At 48.7% G+C, this 21094-nt stretch overlaps 1 protein-coding gene across 2 annotated transcripts in view; it reads right to left on the bottom strand.

The window, feature by feature from the left end:
- Tbc1d22a (TBC1 domain family, member 22a) overlaps positions 1-21094 on the bottom strand; it is a 284093-nt gene that overhangs the window by 260435 nt on the left and 2564 nt on the right. For both annotated transcript variants that reach the window (XM_006520833.3, NM_145476.2), the window contains exons 2-3: positions 3283-3339; positions 2216-2553 (exon numbers count right to left, since the gene is read on the bottom strand). In XM_006520833.3, coding sequence (XP_006520896.1) covers positions 2216-2553; positions 3283-3339 — 395 coding nt within the window. The remainder of the gene's footprint in view (positions 1-2215; positions 2554-3282; positions 3340-21094) is intronic.

Here is a 21094-nt window from a genome sequence, read left to right as displayed (position 1 = left end):
TCCTCCATTATGTCTACATTCTAGCATCCAGGGCTGAGATGGCTACAATAGGAATGGTCCTACAGCTCAGATATTTGAATGATTGGTCATTATGGGGTAGAGCTACTTGACAGGGATTAGGAGGTGTGGCCTCGCTGGAGTAGGTGTGGCCGTGGAGGAAGTGTGTCACTGGGGATGGGCTTTGGGGTTTCAAATGCTCAAGGCAGGTCTGTGTGTGTCTCTCTCTCCCTGTTGCCTACGGATCTGGATATAGAATTCTCAGCTAGGGGCCAGGCGTGGTGGCGCACGCCTTTAATCCCAGCACTCTGGAGACAGAGGCAGGAGGATTTCTGAGCTCGAGGCCAGCCTGGTCTACAAAGTGAGCTCCAGGACAGCCAGGGCTACACAGAGAAACCCTGTCTCGGGGAAAAAAAAAAAAAAAAAAAAAGACTTCTCAGCTACTTCCCCAGCACCCCACCTGTCTGCAGGCCACTGTGCTTCCCACCATGGCCGTGATGGATTAGACCTCTAAATATAAGCAAGCCTCAGCTAAATGCTTTCTCTTATACGCATTGCTGTGGTCACTGGCGTCTCTTCACAGCAACAGAACACTGACTAGGACAGAGTCGCACACAGCTATCTGGGAGGCACAGGAGGGAGTGATGAGAATCTGAGGTAAGGATCCAGTGTCCCTCACATTTCTTCCTACTATGAGGAAACATTCACAGCCAGCAGGTCCCATCTTGAGGGTCTCTTGCAAGCAGTCGCAGCCGTTCTGGTGAAGAGGTGAGCTGTTATGATCAGAGGGTAGCACTCTATGGCAACAGGGGCTAAGCCCTGGATAGACACACTCCTGCAGCTCCCAGAGCCAATCTAACTAATCCTGGTAGAGGTCTCACTAACTACGGTGCAGGACTCCCTGGCCTGACTGATGAGGGTGTGGCAATATTCAGTCTCTGTCAGGGCACTGCAGAAATCTGAGCACACACCATGCTCAGTGACACACACTATCCAACATGAGAGCAAGATCTCTGGATGAGAACTCCTGGTCTCTGCAGGAGCCCGCACTAACAGGAGGAACTCTAGAGCCACAGACAACCCCAGCCCCACCCCAAGCCACCTCTCCTGAGCAGCTAGGGGTCTTCTTGGTACTACATTTGTAAAGGAAGAACAACACAACTCCCTCCTAGAAGCCTGAGGAGTTTGAAGAATTTACCATCCAAGGGGCTGGCTGTGGTATTAGCCATACAATGAGCAACAACATGCTATTATTATTAAATGCTCAAGAAAAAAAAATCTCTCCCAGATAACAAATACAGGACGCTCAGCCCAAGGTTTGCAGGACACAGCAAAGAGCTCAAAGCCCCTTCCCCAGGAACAAGACGTCCTGAGAAGTGTTTACTTGTACTGGAGAGGCTGCCACAGTGTGACACCACCAAGCTCCATCATCTCCTGGAGATGAGTCTGTTTCTGATCTGGACCTCCAAGTCAGATATCCTGTGATCCACCACTCTCAGCTCCTCCATATGGTGTGCTGAGGGCCAACACCAGCAATAGCAATGCCCTCGGTCCAGCCAGCTGTGGGCACGTGAGAAGTTGTGTCCACCACTGCATGAGCACAGGGGTGGGCAGAATCCAAGGTTCCTGTCAATCCTTGGATGCCGCCACTAGAGGGCAGCCTGCCTAGACTAAGCAGACAGGAGGTAGAAGGGAGCAATCCCCCATCAGATTCAGAGAAAGCCACCTTCCCCTGTAAACTCGGACTTCCAAATTTGCTACAAATCAAATAAAACCAGCTTCTCACCTGAAGACATGGTAAGGCTTTAGCCCATCAACTCTCAGAAGGCGGTTCTGAAAATGAGGCTATGTAAAAGCCCCTTTCTGAATCTAGCAGGGTGGCCTTAGACTACTATGGATCTGTTTTTCATCTGTAAATGAGAGCACCCTTACCCAGGGGAGGCATGCGTGGGCACTCCTGGCTCCTTTCTGAAGAAGCCTAGGATCTCCCATCGCCTGTGCTCCCCAGTGGCCCTCTTCTTGGGCCCCCACACCAGCCACAAGCCTGGTCCCCAAATAAAGAAAAGACCATCTGGAGCCCACGGGCCTGGGAGGGCCACATCCGCATGAAAGATGGCCGTACAGGCTCTCAAGGCCCAGAGTCCTGGTGCAAACAGGCACACAGCCCTCTTTATTCCAATCCAATCCTTCCTTGGCTCTATTGTCCCTTCATCCCTACCTGAAGGACAAGGAGTGTGGCTCTCACTGACAGACTTCACCAGGCGAAGGTCACCACTGGGAGGTACAGGAGGCTCTGCTATGGGCTGAGGCTCTGGCTCTGGTTCTGTCGTCTTCTGTGAAGGCTGGCTCTGCCTCTGGCTGTGATTGCGCAGGACACGATGTGCTGTCTCCATGACCACCTCAGAGTTCAGGCTCTCTGTCGCCATGGCCAGGAGCTCATCATCGTCTTCACCGGCATCCCAAGCATCACTGGTGTTGCTCTCAAACTCCTGGAAGGTGCTGACCCGCTTGGCCTTCACCGGAGTGGTGGGCACCTTGGGCGTGGACTTGAGCAAGCTACAAAGCAAAGGTGTCTTTACTGTGCACACTCAGCCAAAAAAAGAATCCCAAGGGAGAAGGTACTTCATCTAGATGAGGGTGCCAAGAAAAGCACAAAGTGTGGGCATCAAAATAGGACTTGGCACTGCACAGGCTACGTGATAGGGAGGGAGGCGTTCCAGACAAGAGCCACCAAGCAGCACAGAACTACACAGCAATGGTGCCAAGGCTAGAAAGTACATTCTCACGCTCCCTCCATCTCAGCCAAGCTCCTAAAGCAGCAGCGGACGGGTACAGAGCAAGAGGACCTTGCAGAAAACGGGGCCTTGGCATACACACTCGGAGACAGAATAGTTCAAAGGACGTCCCTCCAAGCTTGACAACAACACATGGCATAGGCCCCAGTAGAAGTCTAGAAATATGACAGACAGGTGCAGCCCTGCAGGGCCACACCAGCACTGGGCTAGGCCCAATACTCAGAAGAGCCACCACCAGGACAGAGAGAGTGCAGGACCGAGGAAGGGTTCAGGTGCGGTGTAAGGACAGTCTGGAGCCACGCTGCCCTCAAGCCAGGAGTGCCAGCTCTCTGCAGCCCCACATCCCACTGCCCAGCTACAGGGGGAACTACTCTCGGACAGTAGTGTCTCACAAAGCAAGTGGCTAGGCCATCTGCTGACTGAGAGAACATTTCCCCTCCCTCTGAACCTCCAATGAGCTGGCAGAAGCAGGTCACCAACTGCCACTTACGTGCCATGTAACAGCGGATCAAACGGTGGGTGCTGGGCTCCATACACATGCTGGATGCTAGGAGAACAGGAAACAAAACGTTAGGGTTTTTGGTTTTTTGGTTTTTCGGGTTTTTTAGCTCTGCTGAAAGCCCAATGGTGAATCAAGAAAACTGCCAGCTCCTCAGCCCCACGCCAGGAAGAGCCACACCCATCAGCAGCTGCATGTCAGCCACCGGGGCTACGGCGCCCACAGGCCCACACACCCCACGATGCTCTGGACCATCAGGGAGCCCCAGGAGTCCTCAGACCACTGGGAACACCGGGTTCCTGAGCCACTGCTCACAAATGTGTTTCACAAGCACGACACAACCTCACAAGGTAACCTCACTGGGAATATCCACCAGATGCGCCTCTGGTTATCCAAACATAAAGAATTTTGTAAAGATGTAATCAATTTAAAAACATATGAGGGTGCGACTCTCCCACCAAAACCAGACAGGCTCAGCCAGTACCCTTGAACCTCAGCTCCTCTGAGTCAGGCATGTCCCTTTGAGGTGAGGCCAGGATATCTGTCACCTCGGCATGAGAAGTCTCAAGAATGAAGCCACCTCTGAAGGCTGGTACAGCAGGAGATAGAGTGGCCCTGTGATGGCTTCCTTGAGCTGGGGTCCAGGCAGATCACCTCCTTTCCCTTCCAGGCACAAGAGACAAAGGAATCCCTACTCATCAGAGCCACTGGCGTCAGACACCCTAACTGACATCCCACTCTGGGGTTCCGACACAAGACCCTGATGAAGGGAGAAGCGTGCAGAGAGACATAAAGAGCAATGTAGGTAAGCACATGCAGGCTTTTTTTTTTTTTTATGAAGTCCTGGGACCATGGAGGGCTCAGCTGGTAAAAGGCGCTAGTTGCCAAGCCTGACAACCTGAGTCCAATCCCTGGGTTCAATCATCTAATGGGGAAAGGAGAAAACTGATTCTCAAAGTTGTTTCCTGATCTCCATCCAAGTGCTGTGGGTGACATGTGCATATGCGCGCACACACACACAAATATGTGTAGTATTTTTAAGTGAGTTAAAAGATGTTTTTATTTTAATAGATCCCTCTCCCCAGATCCTCTCAGATCCTCCCCACCTCCCTCGCAAGAAGAAAGAAGGAAGGAAGGAAGGAAGGAAGGAAGGAAGGAAGGAAGGAAGGAAAGAAAGAAAGAAAGAAAGAAAGAAAGAAAGAAAGAAAGAAAGAAAGAAAGAAAGAAAGAAAGAAAGAAAGATCAAGACAAAACAGAAAGATAAAAAACAAAAAGTGCACAAACCAACCCAGAATACACTTTGTGTGGGCCAGGTACTCTGCAGTGTGGTTGATAAACCCAGTCAGACTCCACTGGAGAAAACAGATTGTCCCTTTCAAATAGTCTCTTGAAGAAGGGTGGGACTTTGTGTGTCCACGTCCCCTTCTCAGTGCTGGAATCTGATCTGGTTTGAACGTGTACAGGTCTTGTGCCTGCTGTCAGCCCCTGTGAACTAATGTGTGGCTCATCCTGCTGGGTTTCCTTGGGGTCATCCATCACCTCTGGCTCTGGGAATCTCTCTGCACAGATTCCCTAAGCCTTGAAGGAAGGGGTCTGATAAAGACTTCCCATTTAGAGCTAGCTGCTCCCCCTCCCTCCCTCTCCCTCTCCCTCCCTCCCCACATTGTCCAGTGTTGATTCCCATCCACAGCAAGGAAAAGCTTAGAAGGAAGTTTTCTTTAAATCCTGGGAATGGAGAGATGGACAGAGAGAGAGGGGGAACATACAGTTCTTGCAGAGGACACAAGTTCAATTCCAAGCACCCACATCAAGCATCTTAAGGCTACCTATAACTCCATCTTCAAATCCCTCTTCTGGCTTCCATGGGCACCTGCATTCATACATGCACATCCCTCCACCACCACACATATAAACATAATTAAAAGTAAAAAAAAGAAAGAAAAGTTAGGATCACTACAGCAACTCAGTGGATAAAACTGTTTGCCCCTAACCCTGACAAACTAAGTTTGTTCAATCCCCAGGACCCATATAGTGAAAGGAGAAAACAACTCCTACAAGCTGACCGCTGACCTCTACCTACATGCTGCGGCACATATATACACACACACAAGCAAATACATAAATAAAATACTTTTAATAATAAAAATAAATCTTTTTTAAAATTAAGTTCTACCTTGCTGACTCTGTGATGTGAAGTATTTCCCCAAATTATTACTTCCTTCTTCTTCAGTTTACTTAAGTCATTTGTTTACCTTCAGTTGTGTTACCTGATGTGTGAGGAGCCTACAAGTAGCATATGTAAATGTAAAAGGCCACTCTGAGGCGGAGAGTGCTCGGACTTGCCTGCAACTCCTTGTAAATCTTAATTATTTCAACATTAAACGTTGTAAACCCCACAGGAATAGAATGAGCTCTGGTTCCCTCATCTCTGGCCCGTGCCACCTCCCTGGACAGCATCACTTCTAATTTCACACTGTGCTGCCATATGGCTACAACATAATGAGTTTACCCAAGGTTGACTGTGAAACACAGAACTGATTTAAAAGTGTTTGTGGTTACAAGGATAGCAATAACACCTCTGGAGAGAAATGGCTACACAGCACTTGATAACCTCCTAAGGACAAAGTCCTGCAATGGGAATGCCCTGGGCATAAGGCACACACTTAAGGAGATTTGGCCATGCTGCCAAAGGACAGTCAAGTAGCTCCCTCTCCCGCAACAAGAGCTGGCCGATGGCCAGACCCCACTAACTGGACAGAAGCAATCTCCACGCTGGCTCTGTGCCTGAGATATTTTTTCCACTGGTACCTCTTCTTTTGTAAACTACTCATATCCTGTGTCCATCTGCTAACAAGGATTCACCTGCTTACTGATTTGCAAAGTGAGAATTCCTTCTGTGTCATTTGTGCTGTATGGCCAGCAAATAGCAGTCCCACCAAAAGATGTCCACATCTAGAACTGTGGGCGTGTTACCCTTTCCTGTACAGCCATCAGAATAGTGTGCCTATCAAAGAGAACAGTAGCCTAGTGTTAGAATGCCCTGTGGTCATTCCTATGGGAACACAGCACGCACTCACATTAAACCCAGTGCTGGTTTTCCCTTGGAAAAGAGGTATACCTGAACCTAAGAAAAGAGAGGCAGGCAGAAAATTCTAGACAGATGGGGCCTGGGAGATGTTCAGTAGTTAAGAGGACAGGAATCTGAAACCCCAGGACTCACATGTAACCCCAGATGTATAAGTGAGCATGGTAGTTCATCTGTAATTCCAACCCAGGGAGGGGGAGACAGAGGAAGCCTGGGACAGCTTGGTTAGCAGGACCAATGGCACCACACCAAACAGTTCTGGTTGACTGACACACCTTGCCTCAGTGAAAAGGTGAAGAGCAATGGAGGAAGGCTCACACTTTACGTGGGTAAGCACAGCTACATAGATTTGAAGTGGGTGGGTGCAGTTATATGGGGCATGAGGGATGGGTGCAGTTACACAGGATATAAAATAGAAGAACTAACATGCTTGCTGAACCCTGACTAGAGCTTCCACCTGACTGGCTGGATTTTCTCTCTTGTACCCCAGGCAATACTCTTTGAGTATTAGTCCCAAGAAGTGCCCGTGAGTACCCATCTCAACTGACCCATCATAACTAACCTCCTGTAGCAGTCACTGACCACAGTAAGACAAAAAAGTGAAGAGCCTTACTTCAGCCCTAACCTTCCAGTCCTTCCAGTGACTTCCAGAACATCCTGAGGCAAGAACCAAGCCCCCACAGCCCTGTGCATTACCTGCATTTTACAGAACCCAGGAGAATCAGAAATGTGCTGTTTGTCAAGGGAGAGAACAGGTATATAGTTACTCAGATCATACACAACCTAGAGTAGCCTTTCTCCAAATCTCAGGGGTGCCTGACCCTGGTGCAGTGTTCTCAAGATGAAGAGTCAAAGGGTCCAGGTTCCAATTCCAGGGCCAACACTTACTGGTTGGTAAAACTCAAAACGAGTCAACTCTCTGGTCCTTAAGTTCCTCGGCCTGGGAGAGGAAATGAGAATTTTTACAGGGTACAGTTGTGGATGTGTGGCGGAGAGGGTTTACCTGGGTGAAGCCTGGCATCCAAACAGAAGTCAAGTACACACCGTGGCCAAGACAGCCACAGTGGTAGCACTTTGTATACAGAAAGTGACCCACAGAGAGCACCTGTCACAACTGCCAATCTCTCTTGCCTCTAATACTCACAGGCTTCTTCTATTCCCAATATATTTATATTCAAAACAGTAGGCAGCTTGGCCTGCAGGGCACTATTTGCATGTCATTTTCATAAAAGTCTCTGCAGCATTATCAAAGATTTCAGGCCTTTCCCTCCCAGCAGAACAGGAAACTCATTAATTCTTCATAGGCAAACCACTTGTGTTTATTGAGTAGAAAATGTTCCAACAAAGTTCAAGCTCAGACTTAAAGGAGCCTCGTTTTTATCTTATTAAAATTGCATTTATTTGGTCTAGCATTGCTAAAGAAGAAAAACAGACTTCAGTGGAGCCACTGAAAAGGCCTGGCAAGTGGCACGCATACTTACCTCAGATAAGGAAACCTTTCTGGAAGAATACTCATAGCTGGGGGCGCGCTGCAGAGGTATGTGTGCAGGCTCTCTGACCCACTCCCCCAAAAAAGTACATAAATATGCTCTTGAAATTATTGAATAAATTATATATCTTTTAAGACTCTACAGTTATACAGCACCCTAGGGATACTTTGTGAAAGCAAGGACACGTGACATAACGCCACGTCCTGCCACAGAGACACAAAACCTCTTGTGTAAGCACATAAGGAAAGAGACTCAGCAAAGTCTGTGACACTACACAGGCAGCTAAAAAGTCTTAGCAGGGCTGGGCATCAGAGCTGCGGCCTCCTGTGTGCTGAGCCACACCTCCAGGACATGCATGACCAAGATGCTGAATGTGATAAGACCCGTAGCCAGCGCGCAGAAGGCTCCAAGCTCTCTCTCCTAGATGCTCGCTACCACCTGAGGACTGAGTACAAAGGAAGCAGGGCCTGTGAGTGTAAACACAGACGAGGTACCAACCAAGCCAGACAGAGCAGGCGCTAACCGTGGTGGACAGAGATGAGATTAACTCACCAACAGAACACTGAAAGCAAGTTAAAAATACCCATGTATATTTAATGTACAACACATGTCACTAGTAAATGTTGGTGCAAAACCTTGTCCTTTTTGCATGTGTACCTGAATGCAAAAATAATTCCTATCACGTGTATCTTAGTTACCTTTCTATTGCTGTGATAAACACCATGACCAAAAAAGCAACCTAGGATGGGGGGCGGGAGGGGGTTGTTTCATCTTACACTTCCAGGTACTGTCCATCACTGAGAGAAGTCGGGGCAGGAAATTAAGCAGGGCAGGAAGCTGGAGACTGGAACTTTTGAAGAAGCTCAGTACAGGATGCATGACAATGAAGGCGTAGCGCAGGACAGTGACTGTGTAGAAGCAGGGAAAGGAACCTGGGCGCAAAGACTCAGCAACCTCCACTGTGTGTGACGCTTCTTCCTGCTGGAGGACATGCTAGAGCTCTAGGGGCCGCAGTCACCGCAGGTGGTCTCTATCTCTAACTAGTCTTCTAAGGGACAAGGCTTTAGGACAGTGGTTCTCAGCCTTCCCAATGTGCAACACTTTAATACAGTTCCTCAGGTTGTGGCAACCCCCCAGTTTAAAATTACTACTTCATAACTGTAACTTTGCTACTGTTATGAATCATAATGTAAATATGTATTTTCCGATAGTCTTAGACAATCCCTATGAAAGAGTCATTTGACCCCCAAAAGGGGTGCAACCCAGAGGTTGAGAACCACTGCTCTAGGGTCACAAGAGACCGACTCTTGTAAGGCACTGCTTCACTGAGCCAGAAGGGTCAAAGTGCAGCAGTTTTTAGAGAGGCAGGTCATACAGATCTGATGAACAGAAAGCCCCACAGCCCAGCACAGCAAGCAGACAACAAGGAAAGGGCCTATAAAGTCTGTCAAGTGAACAGGGAATGAAGGTGAAGTGTTCACAATGGAATATTAAATCATAAAAATGATGCATGAATGAAACCAGCTATGTGCTGCCTACCTGTAATCCCAGCAGTCAGGGGGCAAAGGTAGGAGAACTGAGTTCAAGGTCATCCTACATAGCCAGACCCCGTCTCAAGCAGGGAGTGAGGAAATTACAAATGGTCCCCAACTTACGATGGCTCAGACAATTTCCAAATTTCACAAGGGTGTGAGAGTAATAAATACTAAGCAGAAAACACACATTTGACCTGTAATCTTTCTCAGGCTTGTAATATGTGATGCAATACCTTTTCTCAATACTGGGTGGCAGCAGTGAGCCCCAGTTCCTGCCAGCCTACAGCAAGAGCAGAGATCGTGGTGCTTCACAGTCAGTATAGCCCTAGGTTAGGAGATCTGGTGTGCCGCAGAGCTCTGTGCACTTTCCCCTTACAACAGGGCACCAGGATGGAATCCTACTGTAAACCAAGGAACACCCCAAGTGTCTCAAGCTGTAACATAGACAAGCCTTAAAAATATGCCAAGCAAGCTGGACAGTGGTGGCACACACCTTTAATCCCAACATTCAGAGACAGGCAGATCTCTGAGTTCGAGGCCAGTCTGCTCTGCAGAGTGAGTTCTAGGACAGCCAGGACTATACAGGAAATCTCTGTCTAGAAATATATATGTGCTAAGCAAAAAGGAGGTCAAACAGAACTCAAGAGGCTGAGGCAAGAGGGTAGTAGGTCAAAATCAGCCTGGGATACACAATGAGGCCCCATCTCAAACAAACAAAAAGTTACCAAGATATGCTGCTGTATGAATACAGTAGGAAATGTCTAAAGATTCACCCACAGAGACAGGGTAGATTACAGGTTTCCTGGGAAAGGGTAGAAAGTAAAGGCGTAAGAAGATATGGTTTCTCTTTCTTGGAATGAAAGTATCTGAAGTCAACTGTGATCATAATTACATAATTCTAAATATGCATTTTAAAATCCTGAATGTCTGGCTGGCAAGATGGCTCCTTGAATAAGACACAAGTAGACTTGAGTTTGAATCTCAGAGTCCACAAGATGAAAGGAGATCAGACTCCCAAACATTGTCTTCTGTTCTTCATAGACAGATAGGTTGTGGTTTTACCTATACACACACACACACACACACAGAGAGAGAGAGAGAGAGAGAGAGAGAGAGAGAGAGAGAGAGAGAGAGAGAGAGAGAGAGAGAGATTTAAATTGTGAACATTTTAACTGGGTAAATTGTATAATATGTAAATTATATCACTATATAGAAGGAAGGAGGCCACAGGCCAAACATAAACAAACAAGTAAACAAATCAGGGGGCTTCACATGAAAAGAACAGGGACTTTACATCCCCTCAAAGCAGAGAAAGAAAACTTTACAAGGATTCCTTGGTAACCGGAGTGTACTGAGAGGGGCTGTTAGTTATGCTCCAGTGTCTACCCTACACAGATCCCAGAACAACACAGGTAGGAAGGGCTCAGCCATGGAGAACAAGCAAGCAAGCACATCATGGAGGCCACAGGTGGCAGCCCTGTTACTCAACACAGGCTCTCACTCACATGCAAGCAGGGCAATCTCCACAGAGGGCAGCACATGACATGGTGAGCCATGGAAGGGCAGCAAAGAGATGACAGAGGAACAGCGCCCTGGAGCAGATACCTCACAGCCCCAAGGGGGCTAGAAAAATTTATCTTTTTCAGGACAAGGAAGCACCCATTAAAATGACAGCTAGGAAGGAAGGAAGGAAGGAAGGAAGGAAGGAAGGAAGGAAGGAAGGAAGGAAGGAAGGAAGGAAGAAAGAAAGGAAGGAAGAAAGGAAGAAAGGAAATAAATTAGGAAGGAAATTAGGAAGGAAGGAAGGCAGGCAGGCAGGCATCAGCAGCTCACACCTTTAATCCCAGAATTTAGGAGGCGGAAGCAAATGGATCTCTTGAGTTCAAGGCCAACTTGGTCTACTCAGAAAGTTCCAGGAAAGCCAGGTATACACAGAAGAACCCTGTCTTGAAGCTACCCCTCCCCAAAATGACAGCTCAAGAAGGGGAGCTGAGAAGGGAAGAAAGTGATAATAATGCAGCCCAAGAATCAGGGGCACCTCTTGAAGGCTGGTGTGGGGCAGGACGGGCTGAAGACACTGAGGAAATGCCCAAGAGAGAAAGAAAATCTCTGAGGTATGTGCCACATTAGGACTTTGGCCAGAACAGCCCTTACCAGTCAGGAGAGTACATCAAATTCTCCAGCTTGGCCTTTGCTTGAGGGGCACCATAAAATACTGTCTGTTCTGCACGACACAGCTCGATTAAGTCTCATCAAATACCACACACCAGCAGCAGCCAATGCTAACACCCAAAGGGAAGAGAGAAACAAGGGCGGCAGGGTTGCTTCACAAGGTAGACAATTCATTAGGACACAGCACAAAGAACAGTAAAGGAGGAATGGCCACAATTCAGTCACAAGATCGCAGGTTCTAACAAGGCAGCTCCCTAGGCTGTCCCTGCCACTAAGGTCCACAGTGACACTGATGGACTTGCCCCTCTTCAGTACCTGGTCTTTGCCCTGCCTCTCTACTTGCACATATGTCCACAGGCAGCATCCCTCGTCACCCAGTAAGAGCTCATCTCTATTCAGATGACAGGGATTAGCATGGCCCATCTGGCCTTGGAGTAAGAATGTTCAGAGAAGATGCTCTTTTCAGGCCAGCACAGAAACATGTATAAGGGAACAAGCAGACAGCAGCTCTGGACCTCTGACATTCAGATCTGGCTAGTGCACAGTGGCTAGTTCAGGCAGGCTCAGTGTGCATGGAGAGAAGCAGTTCTCAACCTGTGGGTCACGACCCCCACAAGGGTCACATAGCAGATATTTACATTTTGATTCGTAACAGTAGCAAATTTGCAGTTATGAAGCAGCAATGAAATAATGTTATGGTTGGGGGTCACCACAAGATGAAGAACTGTATTAAAGGGTCGCAACACCAGGAAGGTTGGAACCACTAAAGTAAAGGAAGACAGCAGATCAGCATGCTGGACAAGCCCTGGGCACACATCAGGCCTGGAGTGCATTCTCAGAGGGTGATCCTAGAATGAAAGAGTACACCCAGGAGGATATGTGGGACAGACCAATGCTTCACATGAGGTAAGAAGGGCTCTAGGCTGAATATACATGCCTACAACGGTCCAGCCAGCTCACAGAGGAGCAGCAGCCTTGTGCCAAGACTGAGCTTCCTCACTGCAGCCCATGCAGGGAGAGTAAACAGCACATGTAGGGACTCAATGCCAGGCCAGGATCCGCCTGCACTGTCTCTCCAGTCCCAGCAGCAGCCTCAGCCCTGAGCTCGCTGCATGGGAGACTCCACAGCTGTGCCCTGAACTGGGAGGGAACAGCGAAGGTGGAACCTCCTTACTATGCCAAGAAAAGAGGAAACAACATTTCAAAAAAGGAGAACAGAAAGTCTGGCATCCTCACAATAGCAGTCTCTAGGACAAGCCACAGGAATGGGAAGAACAGTGGTCACACTCCCTCAGACCCTGTGACACCTCTGCCTCTTATCTGCACACCAGCATGAGCCTAGAAGCAGCTTGCCTAACCCGGCAAACCCAGAGACATGCCTAAATGCAGCCTGGCAGCTCTGGAGCTCAGCGCTCTTCGGGTGGCGAGAAGCCCAACACACCCTGAAGGCTCTGAGAAGCTGGTGGGAGTCTAAGCTACCCCTGGAGGGCCCAGTTCCAGTGGGCTGGGGTGAGTCAGCTTTTTAGAGATGCACAGCTAGAGGACGAGACAGAGATGAGAAGTTGTGTGCTATGACAGTCCTCCTCCAGTTCAAATCTTGATTCTGCTGACAAGCCACAGGGCTCTAAGCAAGCTTCATCAGTGAAAGGCAAACCACAGTCCCATGCCCCACCAACCACTATAAGGCCTGGACCACTCAGAAAACAATCCCACAGCCCTGTCACCAATCAGCTCTGGGACTCCCACCTCCATGACACAGGCACAGCATGGACACCCTGCTCTAGAAATGAGTTTTAGGAATCTATCCCTAGACTCCATACTAGAAGGAGAACATGGTCACCCATGGCTGCTCCAGAGGCCAAGTGATACTCCCCACATCCAACTTCTGGGTGAAGTCCTTACAGCCAGCCACCTTGCTGGCAGAAAGCTTGGTTCCTGGTGCTGGACTCCTGTCACAGAACAGTCTGCAAGGCTCCACATGGCAGGTACTGGGAAGTCACAGATCTCTAGGGGGGAGGGTTAGGGAGAGGGCTAAGCTGCAGGAAGAGAAAGGTCATTCTCCTGCCCAGGACCATGGCAAGTTACCATGGCCCTCATCCTGATGGAGCATGGAGAGTTAGGGAAGAGAGCAGAGCAAGTCTCACTGTCTTCCCTTCTCCACACTCCTCTTTTTCTCTGGACACAGCAGGGAGCTGAGTGCATTTGCTGCCCTCATGGTATATTAACTACATAAGAAATAACCCCAAGGGAACCACTGTCTCCTGTGTGAGATACATTTCGACCCGGAGCTCCGCCATTATGGCTCCACCATGTGGTCGACACCTCTGTCTCCTGCGGGAGATATGTGTCGGCCCGGAGCTCTGTCATTAAACTACCTCATGCTTTTACATCAAGATAGTCGTCTGTTCATGATTCTTGGGTGCACGCCGAATGGGAATTGAGTGGGGGTTTCCCCACTAGGTTCTTTCATTTGGAGGCCCCAGCGAGATCTGCGTGACACCCAGGAACCCCAAAAGACCCCTTGGAGGTACGTTTGTTTGTGTGCGTCTTACATGTTGTCTGTTGTCTAAGTGTGGCACCACTGAATTTGTGTCTTGGTTTGTGAATTTGTGTCTTGGTTTCAGGGTTATGAGATCGTGGGTTCGAGTCCCACCTCGTGCCTTGGTTTTAGGGTTCTGAGATCACGGGTTCGAGTCCCACCTCGTGCCTTGGTTTTCCGGTTACGAGATCGTGGGTTCGAGTCCCACCTCGTGCCTTAGTTTTCCGGTTATGAGATCGTGGGTTCGAGTCCCACCTCGTGCCTTGGTTTTCCGGTTACAAGAGTGTGGGTTCAAGTCCCACCTCGTGCCTTAGTTTTCCGGTTACGAGATCATGGGTTCGAGTCCCACCTCGTGCCTTGGTTTTCCGGTTACGAGATCGTGGGTTCGAGTCCCACCTCGTGCCTTGGTTTTCCAGTTACAAGAGTGTGGATTCGAGTCCCACCTCGTGCCTTAGTTTTCCGGTTACAAGATCGTGGGTTCGAGTCCCACCTCGTGCCTTGGTTTTCCGGCCCTACTGATGGCCAGCCTTTGCCTAACCTAACCAAGCCTTTCACTCTTTATGTGGAAGAGAGATCAGGGGTCCTTACTCAGACTTTGGGACTTTGAAAAAGGCCAGTGGCTTACCTATCCAAGAAGTTAGACCCTGTTGCCAGCGGGTGGTTTTCTTGCCTGTAAGCTATTGCTGCAATAGCTCTGCTTATCAAGGATGCTGATAAGCTCACTTTGGGACAGCAAATAACTGTAGTGGCACCCTACACTCTTGAAAGCATTATCTGAAAGCCCCCTGACTGATGGATGACGACCAACGCTCCTGTGACACATTATCAGAGCTTTTTTGTTGACTAAACGAGTGACCTTCGCTCCACCTGCTGTCCTCAATCTCAATACCCTACTGCCCTACTCATCACTGCACTGACGTTCTGGCAGAAGAAACTGGTACTCAAAATGATCTGAAGGATCAGATCAGCCTTGGCCTGAGAGTTCGAGCTGGTACACCGATGGCAGTAGCCTCGAGGTTGAAGACACCTTTTCAAGGTGGGTAGAAGCTTTTCCTACCAGGACTGAGACGGCCAATGTGATAGCCAAGAAGATCCTAAAAGAAATCTTCCCGAGGTAATGGACCTGCCTTTGTTGCCCAGGTAAATCAGGGACTGGCCAAGATATTAGAGATTGATTAGAAGTTACATTATGCATACAAGCTCCAAAGCTCAGGACAGGTAGAAAAGATGAATAGAATTCTAAAAGAGACTGGTGCAGACTTGGTGCTCCTTCCCCATGCCCATCACTGTCTTAAATGATGTGTCTAAACCTACATGTTGTTGTAATAATAATCTGTAAGCTAAGTTAAAAGGCTTGCAGGTGGTGCAGAAAGAAGGCTGGCCACAATTGGCTACAGCGAACGAGCCGGGTACCACAAAAGACATCTCACCAGTTCCAGCAAGAGATCTGATCCACGTACACCTACATCATGCCCAGACCCTCAAGCCTCACTAGAAGGGTCCCTGCCTAGTTCTGTTTACTATCCCTTCTTATTCTGTTTTTGTTCTTATAGAAAAAGAGTATGATTTCTATTCTCCATATACTTCTGAAATTCTAAGATTAGAATTACTTAGTAGAAGAAGAGGGGAATGAAAGGAAATAAAACTTGAGACCTGTGATTCATGTAATGTATGTCAAATAGCCCAAAGAGTTGTTTGTGAGCTTTGAAACCTGGGGCTGAGAACATAGCAGAACAGGCCAGGACATGCCGGGGCAGGCCCGTCATTACATGTCCTGACTGGCCTGGTTCCTCCCTATCTCCCGCCCTTCTGACAGTCTGATGTTTAAATGGACCAATCATGTGAAACCGTGCCAATTCCTCCCCCAGCCCCACCCCTTTTCTATAAAAACCCCTAGCTTCCAAGCCTCAGGGTCGGAACCACCGTCTCCCTCGTGAGATACATTTTGACCCGGAGCTCCACCATTATGGCTCCACCATGTGGTCGACACCTCTGTCTCCTGCAGGAGATATGTGTCGGCCCGGAGCTCTGTCATTAAACTACCTCATGCTTTTACATCAAAAAAAAAAAAAAAAAAAGAAAGAAAAGAAAAGAAATAACCCCAAATCAAAACAGTGAGGCTTTGGTTACTGGGTTTGGCATTGAGAGGTGCCAGGGCCTCACACATGCCAAGCCAGGCAAATGTTCTACCTATGAGATACACCCAAGCACACAGGATTTTTTTTTCTTCGTTTTGTCTTCATTTAAAATTAATTCCAGTATCGATTTGCTATATTAAATATGCAAGGAAAATATGACTCACATTTATTTTCAAATGTGGCTGATGAAATGAGACATCTGACATGGCAACGTGAAGTTCTCACTGAGGGGTAGGAAAAAGAACTGCGTACACAACAGAACCACCTGCTGGTGCCTCCACACCCTCAGTCACACATGGGGGATCCTCCACAGTGAGAGAATCCCCCTCTGCTGACTCTCTCTATAGGGAGGCAAATTCCAGGGCTTCTAAGATGCTGAGAAATGGAAATGTGGGTACCACACAGGTAAACATTTCAAAGCCACAAGTCAGAAGACAGACCTCTAAGAACTTGAGGCAACAAGGACAAGAGAGGCAGACCTGGCCAGGGCCAGACGAGTAGGACACAGGATAGAAGAGTCCCTGCTCACTCCCAGCACCCAGAATAAAGGCACTTTGCAGCGACTTTCTGACAACTTTGAAAGCTTCTAACCTCAATAGCCAGCCCACGGGCAGGTGCAGAACTCTGCTGAGGGAGGTTCTGGGGCCACACTCAGTTCCTCCCCACTAGACAGACTCAGCACTCTCCATACAAAGAACAGAGGTTAAAAGGTGGTCCTGGGTATCAGCAGACTAATCTGAGTGTAGGCCATTCTATGCTGGAAGCTCAAGGGGGAAATCATTTCTGCTCATTCTAGCAATGGGCAGAATCAGAGCAGAATCAGTCATGCAGTTAGGGGAAGAGCATTCCCACTCTCAGTAGAACGCTGCTCCAAGCTTCTCATGATAGCGCATTCCTTGGCGTCTGACCCCATCCTCCCTGGGCAAGGCCAACAGCTGTGGACCAAGTTCCAATCACGGATTCTCTCCAAGCATTTTACAAGTTCACACAGTGACACTTGGACCTGCCACAGGCCAGGACTAACCCCAGTCAAGGCCAACTGGTTCATCACACTGACCAGTGACTTCCCTCTGCCATGTGGCATGGCTTACCCACAGGTTCTAGGGATGGGAACACAGACCTCTGGGACCATGATTCTGCTTACCAGGCCACAGGCTGGTAATCATGCCCACCCCTGACATCCAGGCTGTCAGTGAACGGACAAGCTTCACTTGGCAGATCCTTGAGTCTGTGGACTCCTCTCCAGCAGCCTCTGTCCGCCCTCACCCTGCCTGCTTCCTCTTGCCCACTCTGCAAGGCTGAGTGAGCACCGTGTCCTGCTTACAGGCCTCCAATACTCTCAAGACTCGGAATTCAGACCCAGATCTCCTCCACAGTCTTCAAAGGCCTCCAAAGCCTTGCAGCCCGGTGTGCTGTGGCTGTGCTCATCCCTCCTCTGTCCCCTGTGGCCCACCCTGCACCTCTGAGGACAGCCTGCTCCTTCTCACTTCTAGGTCCCAGCTTAAACAGAATGTCCTTGGAAAGGAAGTGATCATTTCCCCTTGTGGGAGCCTGGTATTATGCCAACATGCCAAATTATGACCTTCACAGAACTTCAAGCAGCATGCATATTCACATGTGCACTCACCCTAACCCCTGCTGGCCTCCATGGGCTACATCTGCTTATCCAGCATTCAGTCTCTGGCACATCAGAGGTGCTTGTACACAGTGAATGCTCCAGCATCCCCAGCACTCCTCCCCCTTTAGCTGAGACTGAATCGGACCTATTGAGCAGTCTCACTTGCCCACACTCCTCCTGGCTCCAACAGTAGGGGCTGAAAGCTCTCCAGGGCCTAGCACTAAGGCTGCCCCTCTGCTCCAGCCTTACCCCAAGAATGCAGGACCTCGCCATAATTGAGCTTGGCCTTTCTTGCCAAAATTGCACTTCCAAATACTGTCCCGCCCCAACCCCACTCTGGCAGCAGGCACCCCCTCCTGTCAGCAGGACCCAGAGTCCAGTAGACCCGTGCTAAAATATTAAGCATCAGCCACACACTGAAAGGCTGCCTGTGTTCACAACCCCAATGTGTGGGAGTTTGTCTTGGCATTTCAAGTTAAGTGTGGCAGGAATTCCAACTGTGATGATGGCAGAAAGCAGCCGCTCCGCAGGAGTCAACAGAGTCAGTGGCTCCAGAAAGAGACAGGGACCCAGGCTTCTGATCTTTATTACCTGCTTACTGCCTTCCCCACTTCCAGAACCGCAACTCCTGTCCTCTACCCCAACATGTGCCCAGAGCCTCCCTCATCGTCTCCCTGCTTCTGCCCTTCTCCTCCCTGCCTGTCTCTCTTCATTAAAGCAAACAAAGCAACCCTGTTACACGGAGGGCTGTCCCTGTCACACAGCTACTCAAGTCCTCTGAAGGCTCTGACCCACTCAGGATGACAGAGTAACAGTCCCTATCTTACTCTGACCGCATAACCCTGTCCACTACCTCAGCTATAGCAACCTCGCTCCTTCCTCCTATCCTCACACGCCAGTCCTGTTTGAGGAGCAGAGCCTCTAGCACTTGCCATCCCTCTGCCAAGAACCCCCTTCCTCCAGCTACCTATAGGGCTTTCCCTCACTGCCTACAGATCTGTACTCAGAAGGCACTTGCTCAGTGCGAAATGCCCAGCCACTGTATCACCATGGGACCCTCCAGCTACATCTGGCTCTAACCTACCCACCCTCCTGCCGTGCAAAGATTTAATAGTGGTTACCACCTTCCAATAATCAGCTTTCCAAGGACAGAGCACAAATTCTAGTTGATTTTGTTCATGGCAAATAGCATGAATTAAATAAAAATTAACCGGATGAATAAATTATCAAGCTCTCAGGTAGTCCAAGAGATATCTATCTCTATCTCTATCTATCTATCTCTGTTTGTCTGTCTATCTATCTGTCTGAAAGAATGGAGCTAGGCTGTGGTAGATGGTTCTGTGAACTTGGCACAAGCTAGTTATCTAAAAGGAGGGAACTTCAACTAAGAAAATGCCTCCACGGGCAGGAGAGATGGCTCAGCGGTTAAGAGCACTGATTGCTCTTCTAGAGGTTCTGAGTTCAATTCCCAGCAACCACATGGTGGCTCACAATCATCTGTAATGGAATCCAGTGTCCTCTCCCAGTGTTTGAAGAGAGTGACAGTGTACTAACGTAAAATAAATAAATAAATCTTAGAAAGAAAGATAGAAAGAAGAGAAGAGAAGAGAAGAGAAGAGAAGAGAAGAGAAGAGAAGAGAGAAAAGTAAAGACCTCCATAAGATCTGGCTGTAGGGCATCTTCTTAATTAGTGATTAATTGGGGAAGGGCTCAGCCCATTGTGGGCAGTGTTACCCGAGCTGGTGGTCCTGGGTGTACAAGAAAACAGTCTGAATAAGCCATGAAGAACAAGTCAATAAGCAGCATTTCTCATGGCCTCTGCATCAGCTCCTACCTCCCAGTCCCTATCCTGTTTGAGTTCCTGTCCTGACTTCCTTCGATATGAACAGTGATAAACCCTTCCTCCCCAATTTATTTTTGGTCATGGTATTTGTCGCAGCAATAGAAACCCTCACTAAGACATAGGTCAAGCAAATCTTCCCTTGGCTGCCACAGCCACCTGACAGATACAGCAACCAAAGGCTCCAGGAATGGCAAAAATTGGAAGTATCACACAGATCACAGGATGAGATGGCTAAAACCCACTCAGATGGGTAGCCTCCTGCTAAAAGATATAGTCTTTCTATGTGTTGGCTCACCCAGAAAAGGAACTTCTAAAAAAATAAAAATAAAAAATAAAACAATTCTATTAAATACACATACAAAGACCAGAAGTGCACATAATAGAGGGATCTTAAGACCATCTCTTCACATAACTCTCCTAGCCCAATCTTTTTCTCACTCCAGGCTAATGTGAGAGATAGCTGGGACCAACCACCATTTCTCAGTCCTTCACAATGAAGCTGGGAGCAGTGTACTTCCTAGACAGGCAGAGCCTGTGGCCTAACTGAAGAAGCCAGTGCAGGAAGTCCACGCTGCAGTTGAGCCAGCAAGGCATTAAGGAAGCAGGCTGCAGGTGAAGTGTGAAGAGTAGAAAAACGTAAGCGAGGAGGGAAGGAACATTCAGTCAGCTGCACAGAGCGTGAAAATGCAGCTTCCCATGTATATGGAAAATACAGCATGGGATGTGGAAGACCCTAGAAGGCCACCAGCAATGCACAGTTCAAAAGAATGCATAGGAGTAGGGGCTAAAAAGCTGAGCAGTGGCCAGGTTACAAAGGTGTGAGACAGCACAAAGGAACATCTGTGTGTAACAAGCATCGCTGAGGGACAACCAAGGGCTTGCTCAGTGTTGCCTAGAGGACAAAGCCATATCTTGCAAATGGCCAACTCCTAGTAGACAACGTATCAGTGGAGCACTGAGAACAGTATATGGCAAACACCAGGTCCTTGATGGAACTCCGTCCATCATCTTCACTATCAAGGGACTGAGAAGATGTGCAAAACTCCCTTCACTGTCTGGAAGTCGGAGGTAAGACTCTGTGGGCACACACACACACACACACACACACACACACACGGCTTCCCTGGTTGAAGACAACAATCATGAAGCACACTTGAAGAGTGGGCAAGATGCTGAGAGCCTGGCCTAGATCTCTGCTAGCACGTTCCTATACAGGTGAAAACCCAGAATGTGGGCACTGAACAACTCAGGAAGGAATGGGGCACACCTCTGCACACTCTCCTTCAGGGAGACTTCCAGACTATCACCAAAACCAGAAACACTACCCCATGGGAGGGCTACAGGGCATTCGCGCAGCACAGAGGCTGCACAGGTCTCTCCCTG

Source organism: Mus musculus, chromosome 15, assembly GCF_000001635.26.
Source record: "Mus musculus strain C57BL/6J chromosome 15, GRCm38.p6 C57BL/6J".
Taxonomy (NCBI): domain Eukaryota; kingdom Metazoa; phylum Chordata; class Mammalia; order Rodentia; family Muridae; genus Mus; species Mus musculus.
The sequence above is the reverse complement of the archived record's forward strand: the minus strand, read 5'-3'. Positions and strand labels throughout refer to the sequence as shown.